The 26,774-nt window shown below is 37.1% G+C and overlaps 1 protein-coding gene across 13 annotated transcripts in view; it reads left to right on the top strand.

Moving 5' to 3' along the window:
- The window catches only part of LOC141546724 (UDP-glucuronosyltransferase 2B17-like), a 75,672-nt gene that overhangs the window by 34,713 nt on the left and 14,185 nt on the right, over positions 1-26,774 (top strand). For 6 of the 13 annotated variants that reach the window (XM_074274717.1, XM_074274715.1, XM_074274716.1 and 3 more), the window contains 2 exons: positions 22,344-22,492; positions 26,348-26,479. In XM_074274717.1, the coding sequence (XP_074130818.1) occupies positions 22,344-22,492; positions 26,348-26,479 (281 nt within the window). Of the gene's footprint in view, positions 1-211; positions 970-5,667; positions 6,421-11,163; positions 11,909-15,975; positions 16,717-22,343; positions 22,493-26,347; positions 26,480-26,774 lie in introns of those variants that run through there. The other 7 variants (XM_074274719.1, XM_074274721.1, XM_074274718.1 and 4 more) reach the window with 7 other exon arrangements.

Below are 26,774 nucleotides of genomic sequence, written 5' to 3'. Positions count from 1 at the left end.
GCAGAGCAATTATTCTATCATCTCTGGTTAAATTACTAATAAACAGTAGGGCTATTAGACTTTATGCCATATATTCATTGACTCTTTACCTACTTGAGACTTCATATCGTATATTGAAACCAAAGGTTCCTTTTTTTGATAAGGAAATTGGAGGCATAAGTTAAAATTTAACTTCCTTATTGGTTATAAACAATATAAGCAGAGACTCAGATGGAAAGAGGTCAGTAGTTTGTAAAGCAGGAATAACCATGAGGTCTCAGAAGTGGATTTCAGCTCTTTGGCTGCTGCAGCTGGCTTGCTTTAGCGGGGGGCTTTGTGGGAAGGTCCTGGTGTGGCCAATGGAATATAGTCACTGGATGAATCTGAAGGCCATGTTGGATGGGCTCCTAGAGAGGGGCCATGAGGTGACTGTGCTGACACCCTCAGCTACTGTTTTTGTTGATGCCAGTAATTCATCCAGGCTCCATGCTGAGGTGTTCCCTGTGACGGTAAATCAAGAGGAGTTGGCGAATTTTTTTGAAACCTTTATCACAAGTTGGACTGAATCGCGAAAACTTTCACCACTGGAGTATGGTGCAGCCATGCAAGACATGTTTTTCCGATATTCAAGGCTTCTGAAACAGCAGTGTGAGAGCGCCGTTCTCAACAAAGACCTTATGGAGAAATTGAAGAAAGGCAGATATGAAGTTGTTCTTTCTGATGCTATGTATCCTTGTGCTGAGCTCATAGCAGAGATACTTGGAATACCCTTCATCTACAGTCTACGCTTCAGCATGGGCAATACATATGAAAAATACTGTGGAGGACTCCCATCCCCTCCTTCCTATGTGCCTGTCCCCCTGACAATATTGACTGACAAGATGACCTTTATGGAGAGGGTGAAAAATATGCTTTTCTACATTTACTTTGACTTTTGGTTCCAGAATTTTGATGTGAAGGACTGGGACCAGTTTTACACTGATGTGCTAGGTAAGCCTGTGCTTTCTTCATTGATTTTCATATCAAACCTCTTCAATAATGCCCTGACATCCTTATGCATCTTGGTGTGAATGGGTAGGACTTTAATGTTATGAAAAACAATCCGATTTCATTATTGCAATCAGATATGGAATGTTTAGTGACAAAATTATTCACTTATCCAAAGAACTATAAAAATTGACATCTAAAACTTAATAAATGATCTTAAATTGGAATCCTAAGTGAAAAAAGAAAAACAGAATAAAAGAATAGTAAATCAATGAAGCAGCATAAAAACACTGTTAAGCACATTGCATGTGCAAAATGCTGTGCTGTGTTCTGGGGTATGAGTAGAAAAGCAAGACCACTTTTTTCTCACCAGGAGTATATCAATGGGAAAAAATACACACAGTAAGTTTTGATTGAGTGGGACTGAGGGTTGGGGAGGATAGTGTCAAAGCAAATGATAATTTATCCTCTTTAATGTTATTGCTACTGATAAAAAATCAATTCATAACTCACACTGACCGATCTGCCAGGACTGTGGGGATGAGACCTTATTTTTTGAGGTCCCTTAGTAACTGTGACCCTGGAGGAGGCAGAGATTACAACTCTTCTGGAAGCAGTTCCTAGATTTGTTGTTTAATCATTTCATTCATGACCAACTCTTTGAGACCCCAGTTGGGATTTTCTTGGCAAAGATACCAAAGTACTTTTTCCTTCCTCATTTTATATATGAGCAAACTGGGGTAAATGGGATGGAGTGATTGCCCAGGGTCCTATAGTTAGTCAGTGTCTGAGGCTAAACACTTTTTCTCTTTCCTTCCTTTCCCTTCTCTCCTCTTGGATAATTCCAAGACATATCTTAATATCTGATGCTCTTTAAAATAATCTGATTTAAGTTGCTCATTCTAGTCATATTGAGTTCCAGATTCAGAATGCAAAGTCTCTAATCTAATTTAGGTTCTGTTCACTGCACCTCATGGGCTCAAGAGAGGGTACAATTTGGAAAACTTCAAGCAGTCGCTGCTGAGGGTTCCATATATACTGCTACATCCCAGCAACAATAGGATGAAAATGGATCAGTCAAAAGAAGTTTGAAAAGGCATATTTTTCAAGGTCAAAGAAGACAAAAAGAGCCTCCAGCTCAATAGGTTTGGCAAAGAGAAGAGCAGTGGACAGAGAGACCTTAACACTTTAGAAGTGATCAGTAAGTGTAATACCAGAGACACTGAGGCAGAAAAAGATTGATTTTTTAAAAATCTTTAATGTAGAGAGTTTAGGCTAGCCGAACACATGGGACTCTTGTTCAAAGCATTCCGTGCAGATAAACTGAGGCAGGGAAGTTCAATAAGCTGTTAGCTAACTTGGGTTTGCAAACAGAATACCTCATCTGAGTATACCATCTTATAGGGGAAACAAAGGCAGATGGGGGGGTGAGAACACTGGGGGGACAGAAAAGCCATAATTCCAGGAAAGGATCATAACTTACTCCTGACAGGGGTCAAGATAAGAGGGTCAAGGGCAGAAGGCAGTGAGGCCAGAGGCAATACTCCAAAAGAGAGGGAATTATCCTAGCAAGGATCCAGATAATACACCTGGAGTTTGTGACACAGTGGTATGTAAAAGTGGTTAGAGCTTCCAAGTTTTTCTTAGGCTCTTTTCTTTCTAACTTAATTTCCAGTCCTTAAAGGCAAGGAAAGGGGGGTTATGATTTTTTTTTATTCAGGGTTCAATATAAGGAGATTGCTATCAGGCAGAGCTGGCCACATTATACTAATCATCTGTGGAGACGTATATGTTGTTCATGAAGTATCTTATATTCCTACTGACAGAGAGAAACTGTCCGGGCTATCCCAAATTACTCCAAATTAGAATTCCTGTTTCAAGAACTTCTTTAGAGAGATCCTAAATGCTTTCCCTGAAACTGGCAATGACTTCACTACAAAATGGGGAGTTTTGACACTTCTTAGTATGTGAAGATCCAAAATAAAAAAAAAAAAGAAAATGCTAAGGAAATTGTTTTATGGACTAAAAAACCATTTGAGTCATATCAAGGCTACATTTCCAGAACTTCTCCAAGGTCAGAGAACTTGGTGCTAATCAAAGCAATATAATAGTTATATGATTTTCCCAGGTGGTAAGATCATCCTAAGGGTGAGTGTAAAGGATTGTTGCCAAGCTCAAAGCACCAACTGCCTGCTGGGTCTTAACTCTGGAAAACAGGATATCTCCTAATATTTTAGGATTCTGTGCAAAATTACCTACCAAACAGATGAAAAACATAAGGGTTATTGAAGAACATGAAGCTAGGAGAGATGCCATATCCAGTAAAATTTGGTTACTCAACTTTCCTACCTCAAGAAAGAGATGGCAGGATTTTGCAGTAAGAATCCCTCATCAAACAAAGCCATCATTCTTCTATCCCCTGGAAGAAGTGATTTAGATGAAGAAGTCCATAAATTTTGACTCAGGTCATGTCAGCTGAGAACCCACACCCAAGTTATCAAAAATAGGACTTTATTTTCCATCTCTTTGAGTATCTGTTGCAGATCTTCAGATTATTAATGTCCTTATGCTTCTATCTACAGGCACAAGGTGGCTACTAGAATGCTTCAATTGAATTCGTAAGACCATTCTGTATGGGCATGCGTTAGTAGAATGTTTTTATGAGTTTTTTCAAGACTTCTTGTCATTTTGTAGAACCTGAAACATCATTTCATGTCTTTAGGCATACAACCCTAAATCCTAAAGGGGTTCTGCACTTCAGGGTAGGGGTAAACCCCATAGAACTGTAATGCTGGAGAAACTGAGGCAAGATAGAGAGCAGAGTTTTAAATATTTTATTTGAAAGGGAGAGATTTACTGGGACCAAATGGAGCCATGATTTGGTCCCAGGGCTGAGTGAGACTCTTGTCTCCAAGAATCCAGCATCCAACAGCCAATGTGAGTTCTCCATGAGTATTTACACACAGTAGCTAAACAAAGGCAGAGGGTGGAATCCAAACGCTGGTGAGCAGGAATCTCCATACAGGAACCATTAATCAATTCGGTTCTGATAGGTTGGGGTGCTAGGACCATAAATTCTTACTCAGGGGGAGGTAAGAAAGTGTCTAGCTAGAGATAGAAAGTCTGGACTCCCCCTTTTTGAATTTACACATTGACAAATTATAACCTCTGAGTTGTACCAGTCTTACTGAACCAGAGTGAGTGGGTGGGTTTGCAAGTAAGGGGATTGAGGCAGAACAATTAAGGAAACTGAGGCAGGACCAATGAGGGAAACTGAGGCAGAACAATTTAAGGAAACCAAGGTAGGACCAATGAGGGAAATTGAGTCAGGGCAATTTAGGAAAACTGAGTTAGGACAAGAAAAGGGAACAGTGGCACAACAGAACAAGAAACATGAGCCAATATGATCATTTCCAACAATATGAGTGCCATTGAAAAGTATCTTAAAACTCAGTAACAGTAAGCTAAATTGCAGAAATTTCTGCTAGAATATCAGTTACTGCTAGTACAAGAGATTGTTGTTAATGAGATCATTTGGGATGTTCAGAAGAGCCTGTTCCTCTTTCTTGCAGTCATGGAACCTATTATATGCCAGGTCACAGTCAGTTGTTCATAAACTCAACACCATGGGCAGCATGATAATCATTAGAAGGAATGACCTGAAAAGCCACAAGAAATGGAGAGGTTTAGGAAGTTCTTCCAACAGGAACTCCTCAAGGAGGATCCAAAATTGGACTCCTTGTGATCCCTACCACACAACTCAACAAGACCAGCTGAGGGATGCCCTGATGTCGGGATATTAGAGACAGTCTGTTTGCCAGACCTAAGGCCCAACAAGCAGTCTGTGTCCTGGGACTGGCATAACAACAATCTTTTGCATTCACCCTCAAAATGATCTTATGTGCTGGGAAAGTCATATACTTCTTGTATGTATGGCTTTGACTAATACTAAGTGTTCTCTTGGCTTGGAAAAGTTCTGGGGATGAAGCCTTGATACAACTCAAACTTGTCATTCTGTAGCTGTTACCCCTTCATATTAAGAGTACATTTCACTGAGCAACCATTGATATGAGTTTGGAGATCTCCCCACACTGCCTCAGGTTCTCCCACAAGGGGCAGGGCTGTGGTACAAGTTTCTCATTTCCCTCCCTGCTTGCAAGCTGTTTCCTTCACATTGAAATTAAGCTTCTTTTTGATTCCTGACTGTTCTTGTCTCTAGCCTGCTCAGTTTGGGTTCAGTCATCCATAAATTGGAGACCAGTCTGCTCTGGTTACCACTGGCAATTAATTACTGACCCACTTTTCCAGCGACTTCTGGGAGGACACTGCTTGTAAGGTAGCTCATCTGGAGATGCAATGGCAAAGAGGTTTAAGATACATTGAATTTATTTCAGAAGAAAATCAGCATCTTAAAAAAATAAAATAAAATCTGCATATCTTTAAAGAATGAAATAGTATTAATATCTATATAGTGTTGATACTTAAAGCAGAGCAATTATTCTATCATCTCTGGTTAAATTACTAATAAACAGTAGGGCTATTAGATTTATGCTATATATTCATTGACTCTTTACCTACTTGAGACTTCATATCCTATACTGAAACCAAAGGTTCCTTTTTTTCATAAGGAAATTGAAGGCATAAGTTAAAATTTAACTTCCTTATTGGTTATAAACAATATAAGCAGAGACTCAGATGGAAAGAGGTCAGTAGTTTGTAAAGCAGGAATAACCATGAGGTCTCAGAAGTGGATTTCAGCTCTTTGGCTGCTGCAGCTGGCTTGCTTTAGCGGTGGGCTTTGTGGGAAGGTCCTGGTGTGGCCAATGGAGTACAGTCACTGGATGAATCTGAAGGCCATGTTGGATGGGCTCCTAGAGAGGGGCCATGAGGTGACTGTGCTGACACCCTCAGCTACTGTTTTTGTTGATGCCAGTAATTCATCCAGGCTCCATGCTGAGGTGTTCCCTGTGAGGATAAATCAAGAGGAGTTGGCGAATTTTTTTGAAACCTTTATCACAAGTTGGACTGAATCGCGAAAACTTTCACCACTGGAGTATGGTGCAGCCATGCAAGACATGTTTTTCCGATATTCAAGGCTGGTGAAACAGCAGTGTGAGAGCGCCGTTCTGAACAAAGACCTTATGGAGAGGTTGAAGAAAGGCAGATATGAAGTTGTTCTTTCTGATGCTGTTTGTCTTTGTGCTGAGCTCATAGCAGAGATACTTGAAATACCCTTCATCTATAGTCTACGCTTCAGCTTGGGCAATAGATATGAAAAATACTGTGGAGGACTCCCATCCCCTCCTTCCTATGTGCCTGTCCCCCTGACAATATTGACTGACAAGATGACCTTTATGGAGAGGGTGAAAAATATGCTTTTCTACATTTACTTTGACTTTTGGTTCCAGAGTTTTGATGTGAAGGACTGGGACCAGTTTTACACTGATGTGCTAGGTAAGCATGTGCTTTCTTCATTGATTTTCATATCAAACCTCTTCAATAATGCCCTGACATCCTTATGCATCTTGGTGTGAATGGGTAGGACTTTAATGTTATGAAAAACAATCCGATTTCTTTATTGCAATCAGATATGGAATGTTTAGTGACAAAATTATTCACTTATCCAAAGAACTATAAAAATTGACATCTAAAAGTTAATAAATAATCTTAAATTGGAATCCTAAGTGAAAAAAGAAAAACAGAATAAAAGAATAGTAAATCAATGAAGCAGCACAAAAACACTTGTTAAGCACATTGCATGTGCAAAATGCTGTGCTGTGTTCTGGGGTATGAGTAGAAAAGCAAGACCACTTTTTTCTCACCAGGAGTATATCAATGGGAAAAAATACACAAAGTAAGTTTTGATTGAGTGGGACTGAGGGTTGGGGAGGATAGTGTCAAAGCAAATGATAATTTATCCTCTTTAATGTTATTGCTACTGATAAAAAATCAATTCATAACTCACACTGACCGATCTGCCAGGACTGTGGGGATGAGACCTTATTTTTTGAGGTCCCTTAGTAACTGTGACCCTGGAGGAGGCAGAGATTACAACTCTTCTGGAAGCAGTTCCTAGATTTGTTGTTTAATCATTTCATTCATGACCAACTCTTTGAGACCCCAGTTGGGATTTTCTTGGCAAAGATACCAAAGTACTTTTTCCTTCCTCATTTTATATATGAGCAAACTGGGGTAAATAGGATGGAGTGATTACCCAGGGTCCTATAGTTAGTCAGTGTCTGAGGCTAAACACTTTTTCTCTTTCCTTCCTTTCCCTTCTCTCCTCTTGGATAATTCCAAGACATATCTTAATATCTGATGCTCTTTAAAATAATCTGATTTAAGTTGCTCATTCTAGTCATATTGAGTTCCAGATTCAGAATGCAAAGTCTCTAATCTAATTTAGGTTCTGTTCACTGCACCTCATGGGCTCAAGAGAGGGTACAATTTAGAAAACTTCAAGCAGTCGCTGCTGAGGGTTCCATATATACTGCTACATCCCAGCAACAATAGGATGAAAATGGATCAGTCAAAAGAAGTTTGAAAAGGCATATTTTTCAAGGTCAAAGAAGACAAAAAGAGCCTCCAGCTTAATAGGTTTGGCAAAGAGAAGAGCAGTGGACGGGGAGACCTTAACACTTTAGAAGTGATCAGTAAGTGTAATACCGAGACACTGAGGCAGAAAGAGATTGATTTTTTAAATCTTTAATGTAGAGAGTTTAGGCTAGCCGAACACATGGGACTCTTGTTCAAAGCATTCCGTGCAGATAAACTGAGGCAGGGAAGTTCAATAAGCTGTTAGCTAACTTGGGTTTGCAAACAGAATACCTCATCTGAGTATACCATCTTATAGGGGAAACAAAGGCAGATGGGGGGGGGTGAGAACATTGGGGGGACAGAAAAGCCATAATTCCAGGAAAGGATCATAACTTACTCCTGACAGGGGTCAAGATAAGAGGGTCAAGGGCAGAAGGCAGTGAGGCCAGAGGCAATACTCCAAAAGAGAGGGAATTATCCTAGCAAGGATCCAGATAATACACCTGGAGTTTGTGACACAGTGGTATGTAAAGGTGGTTAGAGCTTCCAAGTTTTTCTTAGGCTCTTTTCTTTCTAACTTAATTTCCAGTCCTTAAAGGCAAGGAAAGGGGGGTTATGATTTTTTTTTATTCAGGGTTCAATATAAGGAGATTGCTATCAGGCAGAGCTGGCCACATTATACTAATCATCTGTGGAGACGTATATGTTGTTCATGAAGTATCTTATATTCCTACTGACAGAGAGAAACTGTCCGGGCTATCCCAAATTACTCCAAATTAGAATTCCTGTTTCAAGAACTTCTTTAGAGAGATCCTAAATGCTTTCCCTGAAACTGGCAATGACTTCACTACAAAATGGGGAGTTTTGACACTTCTTAGTATGTGAAGATCCAAAATAAAAAAAAAAAAGAAAATGCTAAGGAAATTGTTTTATGGACTAAAAAACCATTTGAGTCATATCAAGGCTACATTTCCAGAACTTCTCCAAGGTCAGAGAACTTGGTGCTAATCAAAGCAATATAATAGTTATATGATTTTCCCAGGTGGTAAGATCATCCTAAGGGTGAGTGTAAAGGATTGTTGCCAAGCTCAAAGCACCAACTGCCTGCTGGGTCTTAACTCTGGAAAACAGGATATCTCCTAATATTTTAGGATTCTGTGCAAAATTACCTACCAAACAGATGAAAAACATAAGGGTTATTGAAGAACATGAAGCTAGGAGAGATGACATATCCAGTAAAATTTGGTTACTCAACTTTCCTACCTCAAGAAAGAGATGGCAGGATTTTGCAGTAAGAATCCCTCATCAAACAAAGCCATCATTCTTCTATCCCCTGGAAGAAGTGATTTAGATGAAGAAGTCCATAAATTTTGACTCAGGTCATGTCAGCTGAGAACCCACACCCAAGTTATCAAAAATAGGACTTTATATTCCATCTCTTTGAGTATCTGTTGCAGATCTTCAGATTATTAATGTCCTTATGCTTCTATCTACAGGCACAAGGTGGCTACTAGAATGCTTCAATTGAATTCGTAAGACCATTCTGTATGGGCATGCGTTAGTAGAATGTTTTTATGAGTTTTTTCAAGACTTCTTGTCATTTTGTAAAACCTGGAAACATCATTTCATGTCTTTAGGCATACAACCCTAAATCCTAAAGGGGTTCTGCACTTCAGGGTAGGGGTAAACCCCATAGAACTGTAATGCTGGAGAAACTGAGGCAAGATAGAGAGCAGAGTTTTAAATATTTTATTTGAAAGGGAGAGATTTACTGGGACCAAATGGAGCCATGATTTGGTCCCAGGGCTGAGTGAGACTCTTGTCTCCAAGAATCCAGCATCCAACAGCCAATGTGAGTTCTCCATGAGTATTTACACACAGTAGCTAAACAAAGGCAGAGGGTGGAGTCCAAACTCTGGTGAGCAGGAATCTCCACACAGGAACCATTAATCAATTCGGTTCTGATAGGTTGGGGTGCTAGGACCATAAATTCTTACTCAGGGGGAGGTAAGAAAGTGTCTAGCTAGAGATAGAAAGTCTGGACTCCCCCTTTTTGAATTTACACATTGACAAATTATAACCTCTGAGTTGTACCAGTCTTACTGAACCAGAGTGAGTGGGTGGGTTTGCAAGTAAGGGGATTGAGGCAGAACAATTAAGGAAACTGAGGCAGGACCAATGAGGGAAAGTGAGGCAGAACAATTTAGGGAAACCAAGGTAGGACCAATGAGGGAAATTGAGTCAGGGCAATTTAGGAAAACTGAGTTAGGACAAGAAAAGGGAACAGTGGCACAACAGAACAAGAAACATGAGCCAATATGATCATTTCCAACAATATGAGTGCCATTGAAAAGTATCTTAAAACTCAGTAACAGTAAGCTAAATTGCAGAAATTTCTGCTAGAATATCAGTTACTGCTAGTACAAGAGATTGTTGTTAATGAGATCATTTGGGATGTTCAGAAGAGCCTGTTCCTCTTTCTTGCAGTCATGGAACCTATTATATGCCAGGTCACAGTCAGTTGTTCATAAACTCAACATGGGCAGCATGATAATCATTAGAAGGAATGACCTGAAAAGCCACAAGAAATGGAGAGGTTTAGGAAGTTCTTCCAACAGGAACTCCTCAAGGAGGATCCAAAATTGGACTCCTTGTGATCCCTACCACACAACTCAACAAGACCAGCTGAGGGATGCCCTGATGTCGGGATATTAGAGACAGTCTGTTTGCCAGACCTAAGGCCCAACAAGCAGTCTGTGTCCTGGGACTGGCATAACAACAATCTTTTGCATTCACCCTCAAAATGATCTTATGTGCTGGGAAAGTCATATACTTCTTGTATGTATGGCTTTGACTAGTACTAAGTGTTCTCTTGGCTTGGAAAAGTTCTGGGGATGAAGCCTTGATACAACTCAAACTTGTCATTCTGTAGCTGTTACCCCTTCATATTAAGAGTACATTTCACTGAGCAACCATTGATATGAGTTTGGAGATCTCCCCACACTGCCTCAGGTTCTCCCACAAGGGGCAGGGCTGTGGTACAAGTGCCTATTTTCCCTCCCTGCTTGCAAGCTGTTTCCTTCACATTGAAATTAAGCTTCTTTTTGATTCCTGACTGTTCTTGTCTCTAGCCTGCTCAGTTTGGGTTCAGTCATCCATAAATTGGAGACCACTCTGTTCTGGTTACCACTGGCAATTAATTACTGACCCACTTTTCCAGCGACTTCTGGGAGGACACTGCTTGTAAGGTAGCTCATCTGGAGATGCAATGGCAAAGAGGTTTAAGATACATTGAATTTATTTCAGAAGAAAATCTGCATGTCTTTAAAGAATGCAATAGTATTAACATCTATATAGTGTTGATATTTAAAGCAGAGCAATTAAAGTCTTCTATGCTCTCTGGTTAAATTATCAATAAACAATAAGGCTATTAGACTGTGTGCAAATGGGAGACTTTAATACCAGCTAAGTATCCTCCATGCACACTAAAGCTAGGCCATGTATTCATTGACTCTTTACCTACTCAAGGCCTCCTTATGTTCTGTCTTAAAACTAAAGGTTCCTTATTTGGATTAGGAATTTAGAGGTATAAATTAAAATTTAACCTCCTTATTTGTTATAAACAATATAAGCAGAGACTCAGATGGAAAGAGCTCAGTACTTTGTAAAGCAGGAATAACCATGAGGTCTGAGAAGTGCATTTCAGCTCTTTGGCTGCTGCAGCTGGCTTGCTTTAGTGGTGGGCTTTGTGGGAAGGTCCTGGTGTGGCCAATGGAGTACAGTCACTGGATCAATCTGAAGGCCATGTTGGATGAGCTCCTAGAGAGGGGCCATGAGGTGACTGTGCTGACACCCTCAGCTACTGTTTTGGTTGATCCAAGTGACTCACCCAGGCTCCATGCTGAGGTGTTCCCTGTGAAGATAACTCAAGAGGATTTGGCAAAATTTTTTGAAGCCTTTGTCACACTTTGGAGTTATGAATGGACAAAACATTCACTTCTGGAGTATGGTGCAGACATGCAAGATATTTTTTTCCAGTATTCAAGGTTGGTGAAGCATCAGTGTGAGAGCGCCGTTATGAACAAAGACCTTATGGAGAGATTGAAGAAAGGCAGATATGAAGTTGTTCTTTCTGATGCTATGTGTCCTTGTGCTGAGCTCATAGCAGAGATACTTGGAATACCCTTCATCTATAGTTTACGCACCAGTGCAGGCAATCACTATGAAATATACTGTGGAGGACTCCCATCCCCTCCTTCCTATGTGCCTGTCCCCCTGACAATATTGATTGACAAGATGACTTTTATGGAGAGGGTGAAAAATATGCTTTTCTACATTTACTTTAACTTTTGGTTCCAGAATTTTGATAGGAAGGATTGGGACCAGTTTTACAGTGATGTGCTAGGTAAGCCCATGTTTTTTCCATTAATTTCCATGTCCAACCTGTTCAATAATGCCCTGACATCCTTATGCACCTCAGTATGAATGAGCAGGTGCTTAATATCTTGAGGCAATCATGTTGGTCAGCAGTCAATAGAATAAGAAAAAAAATTGTCAAAATGGCTTAATTTTACATGAAATATATGTCACTGAGGTATACTTTTGCTCTATGATCTTAAATTTGAATCAATACAAAATAAAGGTTTACAAGAAGTATATGGGAAAGGGTTTTTTAAGCATGAGTTCCTTTTGTTCTTGATGATGTTTCCAGAATCTATTTAATCTCCTTAGGCTGATTTTTATAGAAATTGTTTGTTTAAAGCCATTGATTTTATTTTGCGTGTGTGTATGGTGTTTTTTTTTAAAGAATATTGACCCTGTTTTGTGTGTCTATGTTGAAATAAGCTTATTAATCAATATGTTTGCAAACCTTTTTGCTTACTAGTCCCTGACTATACAAGTTTGTTGCATGGTGATTTTTAGTAGATCTATGGAAGTGACTAGCAGTAGCAGAATGCATTGAATCCATTAATGACAGTTCTGTCTAGAACAGTTAAGGTTCTGGTAGGAACTATGATACTATTTTAGCATTTTATCCCTTTTAGTTCTTAGTTATTGTTAATTTGGAGGTTTAAAAAAAGTCTTTTAAAAATGGAAAGAACTCCTGGTGCCCATATTAGTTTCTAATATTAACCAGCAATTACTATATAAATTAAAGAGTCAAAATCAGGGGTGTGTGTGTGTGTGTGTGTGTGTGTGTGTGTGTGTGATTCTTTAAAAACCTGGTAAAAATCATAGACTCCTCAGAATGATGTTATTTCTGTTTTAAAATTTTTAATTGAAGGAAATGATAAATTTCAATTAGAGGTTGAGGAAATAGAGATGTATTTTTCTCTGTCAAAGTTCACAAATCCTCCTCCCCCTCCTAAAATCTGTTTCTGGAAACTTGGTTAAGAAACCTTACTTTAAATAAATGATTTTGAGGCAGCTAGGTGGTGTAGGGGGTACATCCTTGAGTCGAGTCATGAAAACCTGAATTCAAATATGGCCTGAGATACTAAGCAGAAACTTAACCTCGATCTGCCTCAGTTTCCTCAACTGAAAAACAAAGATAATAATATCACCTACCCTGAAGAATCCTGTAAGAATCAAACAAGATAATAAATTTTTTATAGCTCTTAACAAGCTGTCTAGCACAAAACAGTGATATTGATGTTTTTTCCACATATTCTGATCATACCAAAGCATAATAATAGTGATAATAAATAAATAACATTTATATGGCATTAACTATATGTCAAGTACTGTTCTAAATGCTTTACAAATACTATCTCATTTTTTTCTTCACAATGACCCTGGGAGGTAGATGCTATAATATAAATAGCAAACATATCCATATATTGGATACATACATATACATATATCCTGATGTGGACATTTTTGCTACTTAGAAAATATATGTATATGTTTATATACAGGCTATTCTGAAAGTCTCAGTGAAATTTTAAGCTATTAAAATTTTAAATTTGCTTTAAACTAGCAAAGCTTAAACTTGCATTAAAATTTTTGAAACATTGTATACATAGATATATTTATTATCTAGGAAACCTATGTTTATGTGTGTATATGTGTACACATGTATATATACAGGTATATGTCTGCTACTTAGAATTTTAAGATATATATATATATACTTACATATGTGTAAAGATGAGTGTATATAAAAAACATGTGCATGGCTATATGTTTTATGTGTATATCAGGTATAAAATTATATATCAGATATTATGGAAATATAATATAGAAGCAGAAATTTATATCAATCATGTTGTTGAGTATTCATTTTCTGGAAATTTAATTTTTAGAAATATTTCTTTGTTTAAGGTCATAGAGTTAATTGATAAAATATCCCTAATGTCTCCATCCAATATTCCTTCTACTTTTTTTTTCCATTGCCTGCTACTTTCTCAGGAGTAGTTAATTTATGATTTATCAGATGTCCTGACTTTCAAGACATCTATGAAGGCATAGCATGTTTGTGAAGTTTCATATGTTTTCTGGGGGAAAAAGAATGGCCCAAGCTAGAGAATACTTCCATTTAAAAGTTATCCTTTAAAACGTATTCAAGATATTTACAGGTTCTGGCAATATCTGCATAATGGATGGACATAGTAGCAGGAATTGTGACTTCATTAGTGTAGGAAACTCCTGGAAACCCCCTCCATCAATGTCCCTTCTCTATAACTTACAGAGTTAGAGTCACCTATAATAAAGTGACTTTCAGGCTGAAGCAACCTGGAATTTTAAGAGATATATACATATACTTACATATGTATAAAGATGGAACCAGAGGAAGAATTTGAGCCTTGGTCTTCCTATTTTCAAGGCTGATTCTTACTATACCATGTAACTGCCTACACAGTAAACTAGAAAAATTTGACACTTGTTAGTCCTCAAAAAACCAAAGGAGAAAATAAGGAAATTATTCTACAAATTATAGGGTCAAGTTTTCTTGGTTATTATGGATTGTTATTGGTTGTTATTTCACAAACATGCCTTCCAAGCAGTTGGGAAAGTAGGGGGGTTGTTGAAGACCACAAAACTAAAACAGATTGCTTCCTTGGGAGAATCTGGGAGACTGGTAGCTTTCTCACCTGAAAGAATAGATTGGCATTTGAAGTAAAAGTGACCATCGAACAGGAAAAAGAAAACTACCTCTTGGTGGAAGAAGTATATACTCAGAATTTACAGGGCATATTAGTTGACAACCCGAACATGCTTCTCAAAGATGGAATTTCTTTTTTATTTTTTTAAAATTTCACCTCTTTAAGCATTTATTGTAGATCTTCAACTTTTGGTGTTGCCAAAGTTCCATCTACATTTCACAAACAGAGGGTGTGGAATGATTCAACCAAGTATTCAAGGCCATTCTGTGTGTGCATGCATTAATAGAATGTATTTTTCAGACTCTCTGTCATATGATAGTTCCTATATTACCCTTTACTCAACAATGCAACTTAAAAGGAGTACCTGAAGTATTAGTTCCAGTGAAAGGGATAGATAGATCCACTGGAATCAGAAATATGAGCTAGTATGAATGTTTCCAATAATGTGAGGAATAACTACAGAGACCACCCTATGTGTGAGGTCAAATTGGAAACTATAGGAAAGTCCAATAACAGAAAACCAAATTGCAATCACTTTTGGCCGAATATCTAGTATTGCTAGAACAAGAGATTATTATTAATAAAATCATTTTTTGAAGAGGCTGTTCCCAGTTTTTTTTTTTTTAGTCATTGAATTTATTATATACCAGGTCACCTTCCATGAACTCAAGAACATGATAATCACAGGAAGACTATCAGACCTAAGTTTTAAAGGCCACAAAGATTGAAATAATAGAGAAAGAGTTTCCAACAAGACACCCCCCAATGGGATCAGAAATTGGCCTTCATTGTATCCCATTATTCTCTAACCTAATAAGAACTACAAATGGATGTCTTTAAAATTCATTAGCAATTTTTCTCTGGCATACAGGGAGCCAATGCTAGTCCATCTGGGCATTCAAGGACATAATCAAAACACATTCATCATTTATACCCTTTCACTTTTTCTCCTAAAAAAAAAAAAAAAAAAGTGAAGTTATCTTTTAAAGCTTTCATAATTGAAACCATGCCATAGTCCCTAAAGAAGCCTCTTGATTAGTGTGACAGCAAAGAAAGCAACTGTTCAACTTTATTTGGACTAAAAACTTTTGTGAAACTAGCTAAATGTCCTCCCTTGATGCTAAAGTCCATGAACTATCTTGACCTCATGCCATATCAGACTACTGCCTACCTTTTTTTTTGTACCATGAACTATCATGACCTCATGCCATATCAGACTACTGCCTACTTTTTCTTTTGTGCCATGAACAACTATGACTAAGTATTTTTTGGTTGATAAGGACAAAATATCTCAATTACATTTTAACTTTTTATCAATTCCTTTCATGATATAAATCGTAACACATAATAAGAGGTAGCTAGTGGTTCCTAAAACGAACAACCATGAGATCTGAAAAGTGGGTTACAACTCTTTTACTGCTGCAGCTGGCTTGCTTTAGCTGTGGGTTTTGTGGGAAGGTCCTGGTATGGCCTATGGAATATAGTCACTGGATCAATTTAAAGACCATCCTGGATAGACTTATAGAGAGGGGCCATGAGGTGACTGTGCTGACATCTACAGCTTCCATTCTTATTGGTCCTACCGAACCATCTGCTCTCAAATTTGAGATTTATCCTGTGTCATTCACTAAAGAAGATGTTGTTGCTAATTTTAACAAATGGATTAAGGAATGGGTGTATGAGCTACCAGGACTTTCACCTTGGGAGTATGCTAAAAAGGTACAGGCTATATTTTTTGAATATTCAAAGGTTATGAAGCAATTTTGTGAGGGTGTTGTTTTGAACAAGAAGCTTATGAAGACATTGAAGGAAGCCAAATATGACATTGTTGTTTCAGATGCTATAGCTCCTGGTGGCGAGCTCATAGCTGAGATGCTTGGAATACCTGTTGTCTATACTCTTCGGTTCACTGTTGGCAATACATATGAAAAATACTGTGGAGGACTCCCTTCCCCCCCTTCTTATGTGCCTGTGGCATTGTCAGAATTGACTGATAAGATGACATTCATGGAAAGAGTGAAAAATATGGTTTTCTTCCTCTATTATGACTTTTGGTTTCAGAATTTTGATGTGAAGGATTGGGATCAGTTTTACACTAATATGTTAGGTAAGCCTGTGGTTCCTTTATGGCTTATTTATCAGGATATGGCCACTCCACAATTTTTTATACATTTCAAGATAAATGGGTCAAGATAAAGTTATATCTCAAGATAAGTTATGAGGATTCTTGTTTATTTCTGATGAAGAATGGAATTTGTTTTAAGAATATGACTTGTTAACTAAAATTTATATAACTGATACTTTATGAGCTAAATCTTTAGAGCAGAAAAATAGATTCATAAAAGTAAGAACTAACATGATTTGGAGGAGAGCAAGATTGTTTTTTTTTTTCATTTGATATTGACTATTCTTATGATATATGAATATTCAGTGGTAAACTGAAGGTACCATGGCCACTCATGAGTCAGAGCCTTAGTTGATTGACATAGAAGCCTTGTTTCTAAGCTGAGCCAGTTCATCCTCAAGTAGCCTGTGTCCCTTATTCCCTCCCTTAATCACAGAGACTCATTATATTGATGCTAGAGTTAGTGAAGACACATAATCAGCTCTGGCCCTATTTTATCTCAGAATTCCTAAACTGAATTAATCCACCAACCTCAACCTCCCCAGTAACAAGGACTACAGATATGTACCACTATATCTGGCTCACATATATTGAGGTTTACAGGTTAGATTTCTTTCTTAAAGACAATGTCTTAAACCAAAACCAATCTGATTTTCATTGGCTACAACAGGTCCTAGGTCACACCCCATTTGGTCATTATTTGAGTCCTGTTTGACTCAGATTGAATGTAAATAGCAGTCATTTCTGTTTTGGCAAGAAATTCTGAGAGTTTTCCCCTCTCGGATTCATTCATTCATTCATTCATTCATTTTTGGGGGAGAGAGGAGTTTGGTCTAGGAGAAAGAGGAGATTCTTTGTCTAAATTGCTACCTACTTTTAATCACTGAATGGATGCTGCTTCAGTCAAACTGAGACCTGTTGAATATCTTAGTGTAAAAATAGCCAAGATCTCCCATTTTATTCAGGGCTATCTTTAGTGATCTTGAGCTATATCTTGCCACTAGACCCAGATGGCTCTGGACAAGAAAGTGAGACAGGCATCTTGCCCAGCCCTTCCTCAGTTAAATCCAATTCCCCTGCATGTCACAGCATTACCTCCCTGGTGTCATGAAGGGCAAACAATAATAACTACCATCTTCTACACTCCCCAAGTCAAAGTCACAGAGAGAGTTAGGAGAATAAGTCTTGAGAAAAAAACAATCACCTATGGATTTGGAAACTGCATAATCATTAGTAACTTCACAGAAAGTAGACTTGGTGAAATTTTTTTAAAAATTGGAAGCCAGATTATAAAGATAAGAAGAGAAAATTGGAGAGAATGGAGGAATTTATTGTGAAAGGATATTTTTAAGGAGTTTAGCTCAGAGAAAAGATACTGGATAATGGAACACATGGAAAGATTAAAAGAAGGTTTTTTTAGAATGAGAGAGACATAAGTAGCTTGGTAAGCAAAAGAGAGTAAGTCAGTAGATAGGTAGAGATTGAAAATAAGTGGAAGAATTAAGAAATCATGAAAGGGTTGATCTGTTAGGGTAGATGGGATGACCTGGGATCAGTTGAACAAGTAAAGGCATTAGTCTTGGTATTGAGTATTGGTATCAAGTTAAATAAAGGTGAAAGAGAAGACAGTGGCAGAAGGTATCTGAGATGAAGAAGACAAGAGGGAGCCCATGGCAAATGGCCTTGACTTTTTCTTTAAAATATGAGATAAGGTTATCAGCTGAGAGAAGTGGGGAAGACAATCCATAAGAAGTTTGAGAAGGAATGAAAATTTTGGGAAAATCACTATGGAAAGATGTATAGTGATTTAATAAGGGAGGATTGTCTAGCAGTATTGAGGACCCAATTGAAGTTTTGTAACACAATTTGTAGAGCACCCAGTCAGAATGGTTATGTGATTTTCTCCATCTTTGTTCAACAGCATATGTATACAAGTCAAGATGACAAGTATAAGTGGTCCAAGGCAGAGACATGACTGAGAGAAATCAGTGTTATGAAAAGATAGAGGAGGGATTAAAGACAGGAGGATAATGTAGAATTTAATTGGCTCATTAAGGAGCCAAAAGGGGAAGGAGAATGTTTCTAGCATAGAGAACCTAGCCTGGGAAATTATTGAAAGGCATATGATTGAACATCAGTGTGTAAATGAAGAGTAGAATTTTGTAAGGGAAGTAGAGGAAGAGGTGGAAAGTCATAGACAAGGTCAGAGGAGAGGATTTTGAACTTCTTAAAAACAGAAGTGGTAAATTTTGTGGCTGATGTCAAGGTTAAGCACTGGCCATCTTTTTGTATGACTGAGGTAGTCATGGGAAATGAGTAGGTTGATGAATTAAATGTTTAGGGTATTTAAGGAGAGTCAGAATGTGTGTTAAGTGCCCTATTTTGAGGGAAGGAATTCAGAAGGAGAGAAAAATTATGCACAATATATAGAATTAGTTGAGGAAAAAAGGGTAGCGCCCTGGGGATTTATAGACAATAGCAACCAGAATTTTGATTGAGTGATAGATATGAACTTCAAAGGAAGAGGTATTACTGAATGAGAAAGGTAGGAGTGAGAGCCTGAAAGTAGCAATTCCAACTCTTCCACCTTGACCAGCAAACCAAGAGAAATGGGGATACAGCCAGTACTAGAAAGAGGGGCCACGGAGACTGTCATCAGGGAAAAGCAGGTTTCAATAAGAAGTAGGGAAGGAAATTATTTAAGATAAAGGGGAGTTTATTATCTGTGGAACAAGCATTCTAGAGGATAAATGGAAGGGTTGGGTGAAGTTATTATAAAACTTTGTGGTAGAAGGGTTCAGGAAGAATAAGAATGAGAAACCAAATAGGGAGTGAAGAATTTGAGTGATGATCCACAGGAATTCAGATTATTAGAGTATAGAGGCTAGCTGTGAGAATATTTATTCTTTAATGGAGAAAGTTGAGTAAATCCAGCAGAGGTTGAAGAGCAGGCTGAAGTTAAGAGCACTATGGTATAGGAATCCCAGATCAATGGAACATGGAGTCTAGATTCTAGTCCTGCATTTCCCATTAATTGGCCATGTAAACTTGGTCAAGTCAGTTTCTCTGGATGTCAGTTTTCATGACTATAATAAAAGAAGGAATTGCATTAGATTGTTGCTATGTTCTCTTCTGGCTCTAATTCTCTTTACACAGTAATAAAACAAAGGCAGAGATAGGAAGCATGTAGAATGAGCCCATCTCAAAGGGAGTTAAACTCTTAGAAACACTTTTTTTAAAAGGAAGGAAAAATAGCACAAAGAAAACACTACTATTAGAGAAAACCAGTGGGACATCTGGCAAGATTGTGAGGAAGATAGAAGCCAGATTGGTACTCTAAATCATATATAATGAGTGGTCCTGGAGACCAAATAGAAAAAAAAATCTTGTCCAATGAACTTAATAATAATCCCTGGGATCAATCATTAGTATATATTTAGTTTAAGATGTCTATAAGACATCCATTTTGAAATGTCCAATATTAATTAGAGATAATAGACTAGCAGCCAAAAAGGAGATTAGAACTGCACAAATAGATGCAAGAATAGAACTATGAATCATCTGAATAAAGATGATAACCAAATTCACGGAAGCTGATAAAATCACTGAGTGATATTGTATAGCAGAAGAGTAGAAGAGGGACCAGGACTGAGTTTTGGTTTAAAAGTCATAACCTGAATAAAGACCTACCCAAGAAAATAGAAGAAACGGTCAGATATGTAAGAGGAATACCCATCCATGTACCTAATTTTTTGATCATTGTCTATAGAAGCAAAATATGGACATCAGGAATTAGAAAAAATGAAAGAGATGGAGGCCAGAAAATTGATTGTGCTAAGAAGAATCCAGGTTGCTAATGCCCAACTGCAGACAGACTCCCCCCACACACACACACATTTCGATCATTTTTGGCCATGATATGAGAGCTTTGGATTTCAATAAGTGTCAAACTCAAATAGAAATGGATTCCTTTGACAACTTAGAAAATCACAAATTAGCATGATCTATGCTGTATATAGTCTTTTTGTTTGTTTTGTTAAACCTTTCCCGATTACTTCTCATCTGTTTTAACCCCACTCAGAAGATTTGTGAACTATACATTTGATCAGATGGATTCGATTATTTAATGTCAGATTGATCAGATCATTTTCAAATATGTGCACTTCTCTACCAAAAAAAAAGTAGTGGCAAATAACTGAAGAAGTAAAGAATAATTTCAAGATAACTTAAAAGAAAGTGCCTTATATTTGTTGCTGGATGACAAATACCTAGAGGATCTAATAAAAGGGGATGATAACTATGGAAAAGAACTAGTCATGTTAGGCTACATGAGAGAAAACATTCCTTAATTGGATTTAAGTAGAATTGTAGGATGTAGATTGATGGGAAATGGGGAATTGGACTAATTCCTTAGATCTGAGCCCTATCCTTGACATTTATAGACTGATTGCCTTGTGCTAACCATTTGGACTCATCGATAAATTGAGTATAAAAATGTTTGTACTACCTACTCTACCAAATTATTTTCAATATACAACATCAACAAAGAGCTTAGTTATCTCAGAGAAACATTGTCCAATCCTCTTACTTCTCCAATTTCAGGAAAGTTGACATCTCTCTGGGTCTTAGTTTTTTCATTTGTAAATTGGATAAAATAGCTTCTGAATTGCCACTATCTCTAGAGCTATAAAGGATGATCCTATTATTCCTAGGTGACAGGAATAGCATGGATGAAAACTCAAAGATGTGAACAATGAGTGAATGAGGCAAATACTTCAGAGGAACAAAATCTACTAAAGCAGAAGGTTGAAAAAGAAAGCATTTTGAAATGAATTAGGAAAGCTAAGGCAGAGACAATTAATTGAAGGTCTTAAATAACCTTTGAGAATTATCTATAAGTTGACATGATTCCAATAGTTTGAGGTGAAAAAAAATGTAGATTTATTTCAATAGTGACTATACATATTGGTTTGGATTTTGCTACTTTTTCTTACCTTTTATGCAATATTCTTGTTTTCCTCTTAAGGAGCAAAAGTGACTCTGCATATGACCCTGACAAAAATTGCTTGGATGAGTACTTTGTTTCTCGCCTCCCTCATCCCCCACCCCACCAAGTGAAGTCAGTAAACATTTATGAAGGGTCCATTATATGCCAGGCACTGTGTTAAGGTCTAGAGGTACAAAGAAAGACAAAAACAGTCCCAGTATTCAAGGAGCTAACAGTTTAATTGAGAAGACACAGCTAGCAGATATTTTCAGATATATGCAGCATAGATTGGCCATAATTTCAGAGGGAGGCACTAACATTAAAAAGGTTGAGAATGGTATCTTTGAACACTGTGAGTCCCTAAATGTTTGGAGACCTTCCTAGAAATTGAAGATCCTCAGTTGAGCTTAGAGCAGGGGTTCCTAACCTGATTTTGATAACAATTTTTTTCAATAATTGCTTTTCTTTATTTTCCTATGTATTTTGGTTTATGCATTTAAATAGTCTTCTGAGAAGGAATCCACATTATATTTCACCAGACTGCCAAAAGGGTTCATGGCACATCAAAGGAGGTTGTAGCTATCCATGACAGAACTAACTCCTTTTTTATTTCTTCCTTTAGGAAGACCCACCACATTATGTGAAACTATGGGAAAAGCTGAAATGTGGCTGATTCGAACATACTGGGATTTTGAATTTCCTCGTCCATACTTGCCAAATTTTGAGTTTGTTGGAGGACTCCACTGCAAACCTGCCAAGCCTCTTCCTGAAGTAAGCCTATCATATGGTTTTATAAGTTTAATCTCCTTCAAAGATGGCCTGTTTTCTATGCACAAAAGGAAAGAGGGGAGAGAGATAAAGCTTTTTTTTTTTTTTTTTTTTTTTTTGGCTGAGACAATTGGGATTAAGTGACTTGCCCAGGGTCACACAGCTAGGAAGTGTTAAGTATCGAATTTGAACTTGGGTCTTCCTGACTTCAGTGCTCTATTCACTGCACCACCTAGCTGCTCCAATAACAAGCATTTATTAAATATCTACTATATGCCAGATAATGTGCTAAGTGCTTTACAAATAATATCACACTTTATCCTCACAACTCTGGGAGTTGGTGCCAGTATTATTCTTATTTTACAGTGGAGGAAACTAAAGTGGATAGAGGTCTGATTTTCTTTGTATTGTATATGCATTACAGTTGTGGAGACATTGAAAAAGAAAATTTAATTCCTCCCTTCTCCTAAATATAGAATGAAAGGTTTGAGATTATAGATGTGATAAATATGGACAGACATGGATATTTAATTGATTTTCCCCTTACCAAGAGAGGTTTTAAAGGATTTGGATGCAGATGGGAAGTGGAAAATTATCTGAAATACTTAAACTAAATGATAAAATGCTATACTCTGATATATTTATCAGAGTTCATTAAGTTGAACAAGATTTAGATACCTCCCTATGTAAAACAACAACAACAATAATAATATTTGGTATTTAACTAAATAGAATCTGCTATGTATCAGGATCTATGCTAAGTGCTTTACAAATATTAGCTCATTTTATTTTTACAATTCCCCTGGGAAGTGGGTGCTATTATTATACTCATTTTATAGATAAAGAAACTGAGGTAGACAGGGATTAAATGATTCATTCAAGATCATAGACCTAGTAAGTGTCCAAGTTAGGATTTGAACTTAAGTTTTCCTAACTTTAGGTTTATTATTCTACTCACTACACTACTTGTTTTGATTGGCTCAGAGACTTGGTCACATATGGGTCTTCTATGAAATATTAAATCAGTTCAGAAGTCAAGGCTTGAGTGGTGGTAGAAAGAAGGGAGAGAATTGATCTATTGAAGAGAAAGAAAATGCCTTGCCATAGATCTCCTCCTGTGAACATTCGAAAGTCCAAAGGATTTTGGACTTCCTTTGAGTGACTGGCAAGGTCTCCAGAACAGGTCATGTAAATTTCTACATTAGGAGTCAAGGACAGATTTCACAGAGATTGATGATTCTACAGAAAGTTCAGGAGAAAAACAAACAGACAAAAATCTGAACCCTATCTAAGAGAGATATCTAAAGGGCTCCAGGAAATGTGTATAACCACACATGTTTTTAAAGTTTTACATCACTTTCTCTTGGACTTTATATATAGTTGCTAAATTATAGAGTACATGAAAAAGAGAGAGATGAAGTCTGGAAATGTAGACCAGATTGTGAAAGACTTTGAATATCAAAATGTAAAATTTTCATTTTATTTTAAAGAAACTAGGAAGCCACTTTTTAAACAGCATTACAACATAGTCAAATCTCTGTTTTAGGAATATCACTTCCTTTTGTGGAAAATGGATCAATTAGAGAGTAAAGAGACTAGAAAAGAGAACACCAGTTGCAGTAGTTAAGATAAGAGGTGATAGAGATCTGAACTACATTGGATCTAGGAACTAGATGGATCTATGAGAAAAGAGAAGGGGACAGATGAAAAACATGCTATATAGGTAGAATTTATAAGACTCGACAACTGATTGAATAAGGGTTGGTGAGGGACAGTGAGAAATTAAGAAAAGGAGAAGTCATTCAAAGCAGCATATGAACCAATTTAGTTTTTTTTTTTAAAGAAATGTACAGAAGATGAAAAAAAAAAGCAGATAACAGGATAATAGGCTAAATAGAAAAAGATAGTACATTTGTGTAAGAATAATTTCAGAAATGCTGAAACTCAAATTGAAGTTACCAGAATTCTCAAAGTTAACAAAAAGATGGAATTAGATATATTGGAGAAATAAAGAAAACATAACTTATTATTCTTTCATTTTTTTTTGGTGAAGCAATTGGGGTTAAATGACTACCCAGAATAATACATGCAGTGTTAAATGTCTCAGGCTAGATTTAAACTCACATCCCCTGATTCTCTATCAACCACACATCTAGCTACCTCTTAGGGAATATAAAGAGGTATAGGACTACTAGTTAAAATGGATGGGATGAAAATCAAAGATGATTGCTTAGTTTTAATTGTGCTCCCATTTTCTCTGCCAAGAAGAATGATCTGTGGACTTTTTACAATCACAAAATAAATATAAGCAATAGGAGCTTAGTTCCTTGGGGGAAGAGATGATAAGGTAAATAATTTACCCAGGGTAATATGGTTAGGAAATAACAAAGGCAGAACTCAAGATGAAACCTTAACTCTTCAAATGGCTTTTTCTACTATATATTATTTTACTATGCCCTGCTGAAATGAAAACAATCATAACTAGTTTTGAACTCTGCCTGTGAGAAATCTTTATATAAGAGGACACTCTCTACCATGATCTTTTTGGCAGTCTGATAAAACTGATGGATACTTTCTCTGAACAATGTTGTTAAATACATAAAAAATAAAAGAATTAATTATAAAGAAACAAATGTTATTGAAATACAGTTAATAGATGAGTATCATAGCACATGCCAGTAATCTCTGCTATAAGGAAAGCTGAAGTCTAGGGAGTTGTTTGAGTTCAAGAATTCTTGGTGTCCATAATAAATTTGCTACCAATATGAGAGAGCCACCAGACTACCTAAGGAAGGACAAATTGGTCCACATTAGAAACAGAGAATGTCAGTGCTCTCATACCAAACAGTAGTATGATTGGCTTATTAGTGGCCATTATTCCTTTAGCCTGAGCAAGATAAGGAGAACTAGTCTGTCTCTCTTTCTCTGTATATATGGAATTATCAAAATATATTTTAAAATACAAGTTCATAGATTGTAGGTTAAACCCCTCTAAACAAGATAGCCCTAATCATATTTTTAATTCTATTGTTACAGTTCTTTAAATATCATGGTTTGGGTCATCTGTCAGTTATTGTGTGGGTGTGCTCTATGTTTAGTTTCAAGCTTCCACTTTACAAATACTATCTAATTCTATCCTCACAGCAAACCTGAAAGTAGATAATAGATGGCTATTATCCCCATTTTACAGATTAGGAAACTGAAGCAAATGGAGGCTACTTGACTTGTCCAAGATCACACTGCTAAGAAGTGTCTGAAACTGGTTTTAAAATCAGAACTTTCCTGATTTTCTAACTCCAAGTCTACTGTACCACGTAGTATATACATCTTAGAGAAAGGAAGCTGGATAACCATTTGACTTACCTGATTGGACTCCTTTTCAGATCCATATTGAACTAGATGATTTCTGAAGTTCCTTCCAACTCTGAGCTTTATGTTCCTAGAGTCTCATATGCTTTTTATATAGTTTGTCAATACTTCCCATGAGGTATTGATGCTCCCTTTTACAAGCAGCTTCTCTATACCTAAATAGACTGACAGATTGAATTGTTTTAATTGAATTGCTGTGGTTAATAATAATCACCAGTAATCAAAGGTAGTAAACCCTCTGAAAGTGAACCTCTGCAAACACAGCTAGACAAGTGTTTGAATGGCCGCATGAGGCCCTTATTTGAAGCTTTTTCAGCAAGCTAGCCTACTTTGAGAAGCCAGAGTATAGTCTTAATGGAAAACAAAAAGAATATGCTTAATATAGACTTGTTACTGCATAAACATTTGTTAGCTTGTTTAGGTTGAATTGATTTTTTTTTTTAATGGTGTTTTTCTCCATCTGATAGATCATAAATCTCTTCTTTACAGGATATGGAAAAATTCGTCCAGAGCTCTGGGGAACATGGTATTGTGGTATTTTCTCTTGGGTCAATGGTCAAAAACCTAACGGATGAAAAGAGTAACCTGATTGCTGCAGCTCTTGCCCAGATTCCACAGAAGGTAAGAAAAAGAAGAAAACTCTCCTGTTGCCTTGACTATTTGAAATTTAAAAGAAGGATTTGCTAAGCAACATTTTCTTTTCTTTTCTTTTCTTTTTAGTTTTTTTAATAGTATTTTTCCAAATACATGCAAAGATAGTTTCAACATTCACCTTTGCAAAACCTTGTATTCCAAATTTTATTCCCTTCTCTCCCTCCAAGATAATAAGCAATCTGATATAGGTTAAACATATGCAAATCTGCATTTCCATGATTGTCATGCTCTTAGCAAGATTTTTTAAATAAATTGAGTAGAC

This window comes from Sminthopsis crassicaudata, chromosome 6, assembly GCF_048593235.1.
Source record: "Sminthopsis crassicaudata isolate SCR6 chromosome 6, ASM4859323v1, whole genome shotgun sequence".
Lineage (NCBI taxonomy): Eukaryota > Metazoa > Chordata > Mammalia > Dasyuromorphia > Dasyuridae > Sminthopsis > Sminthopsis crassicaudata.
Note: the sequence above shows the minus strand (reverse complement) of the source record. Positions and strands in the feature narration are given on the sequence as shown.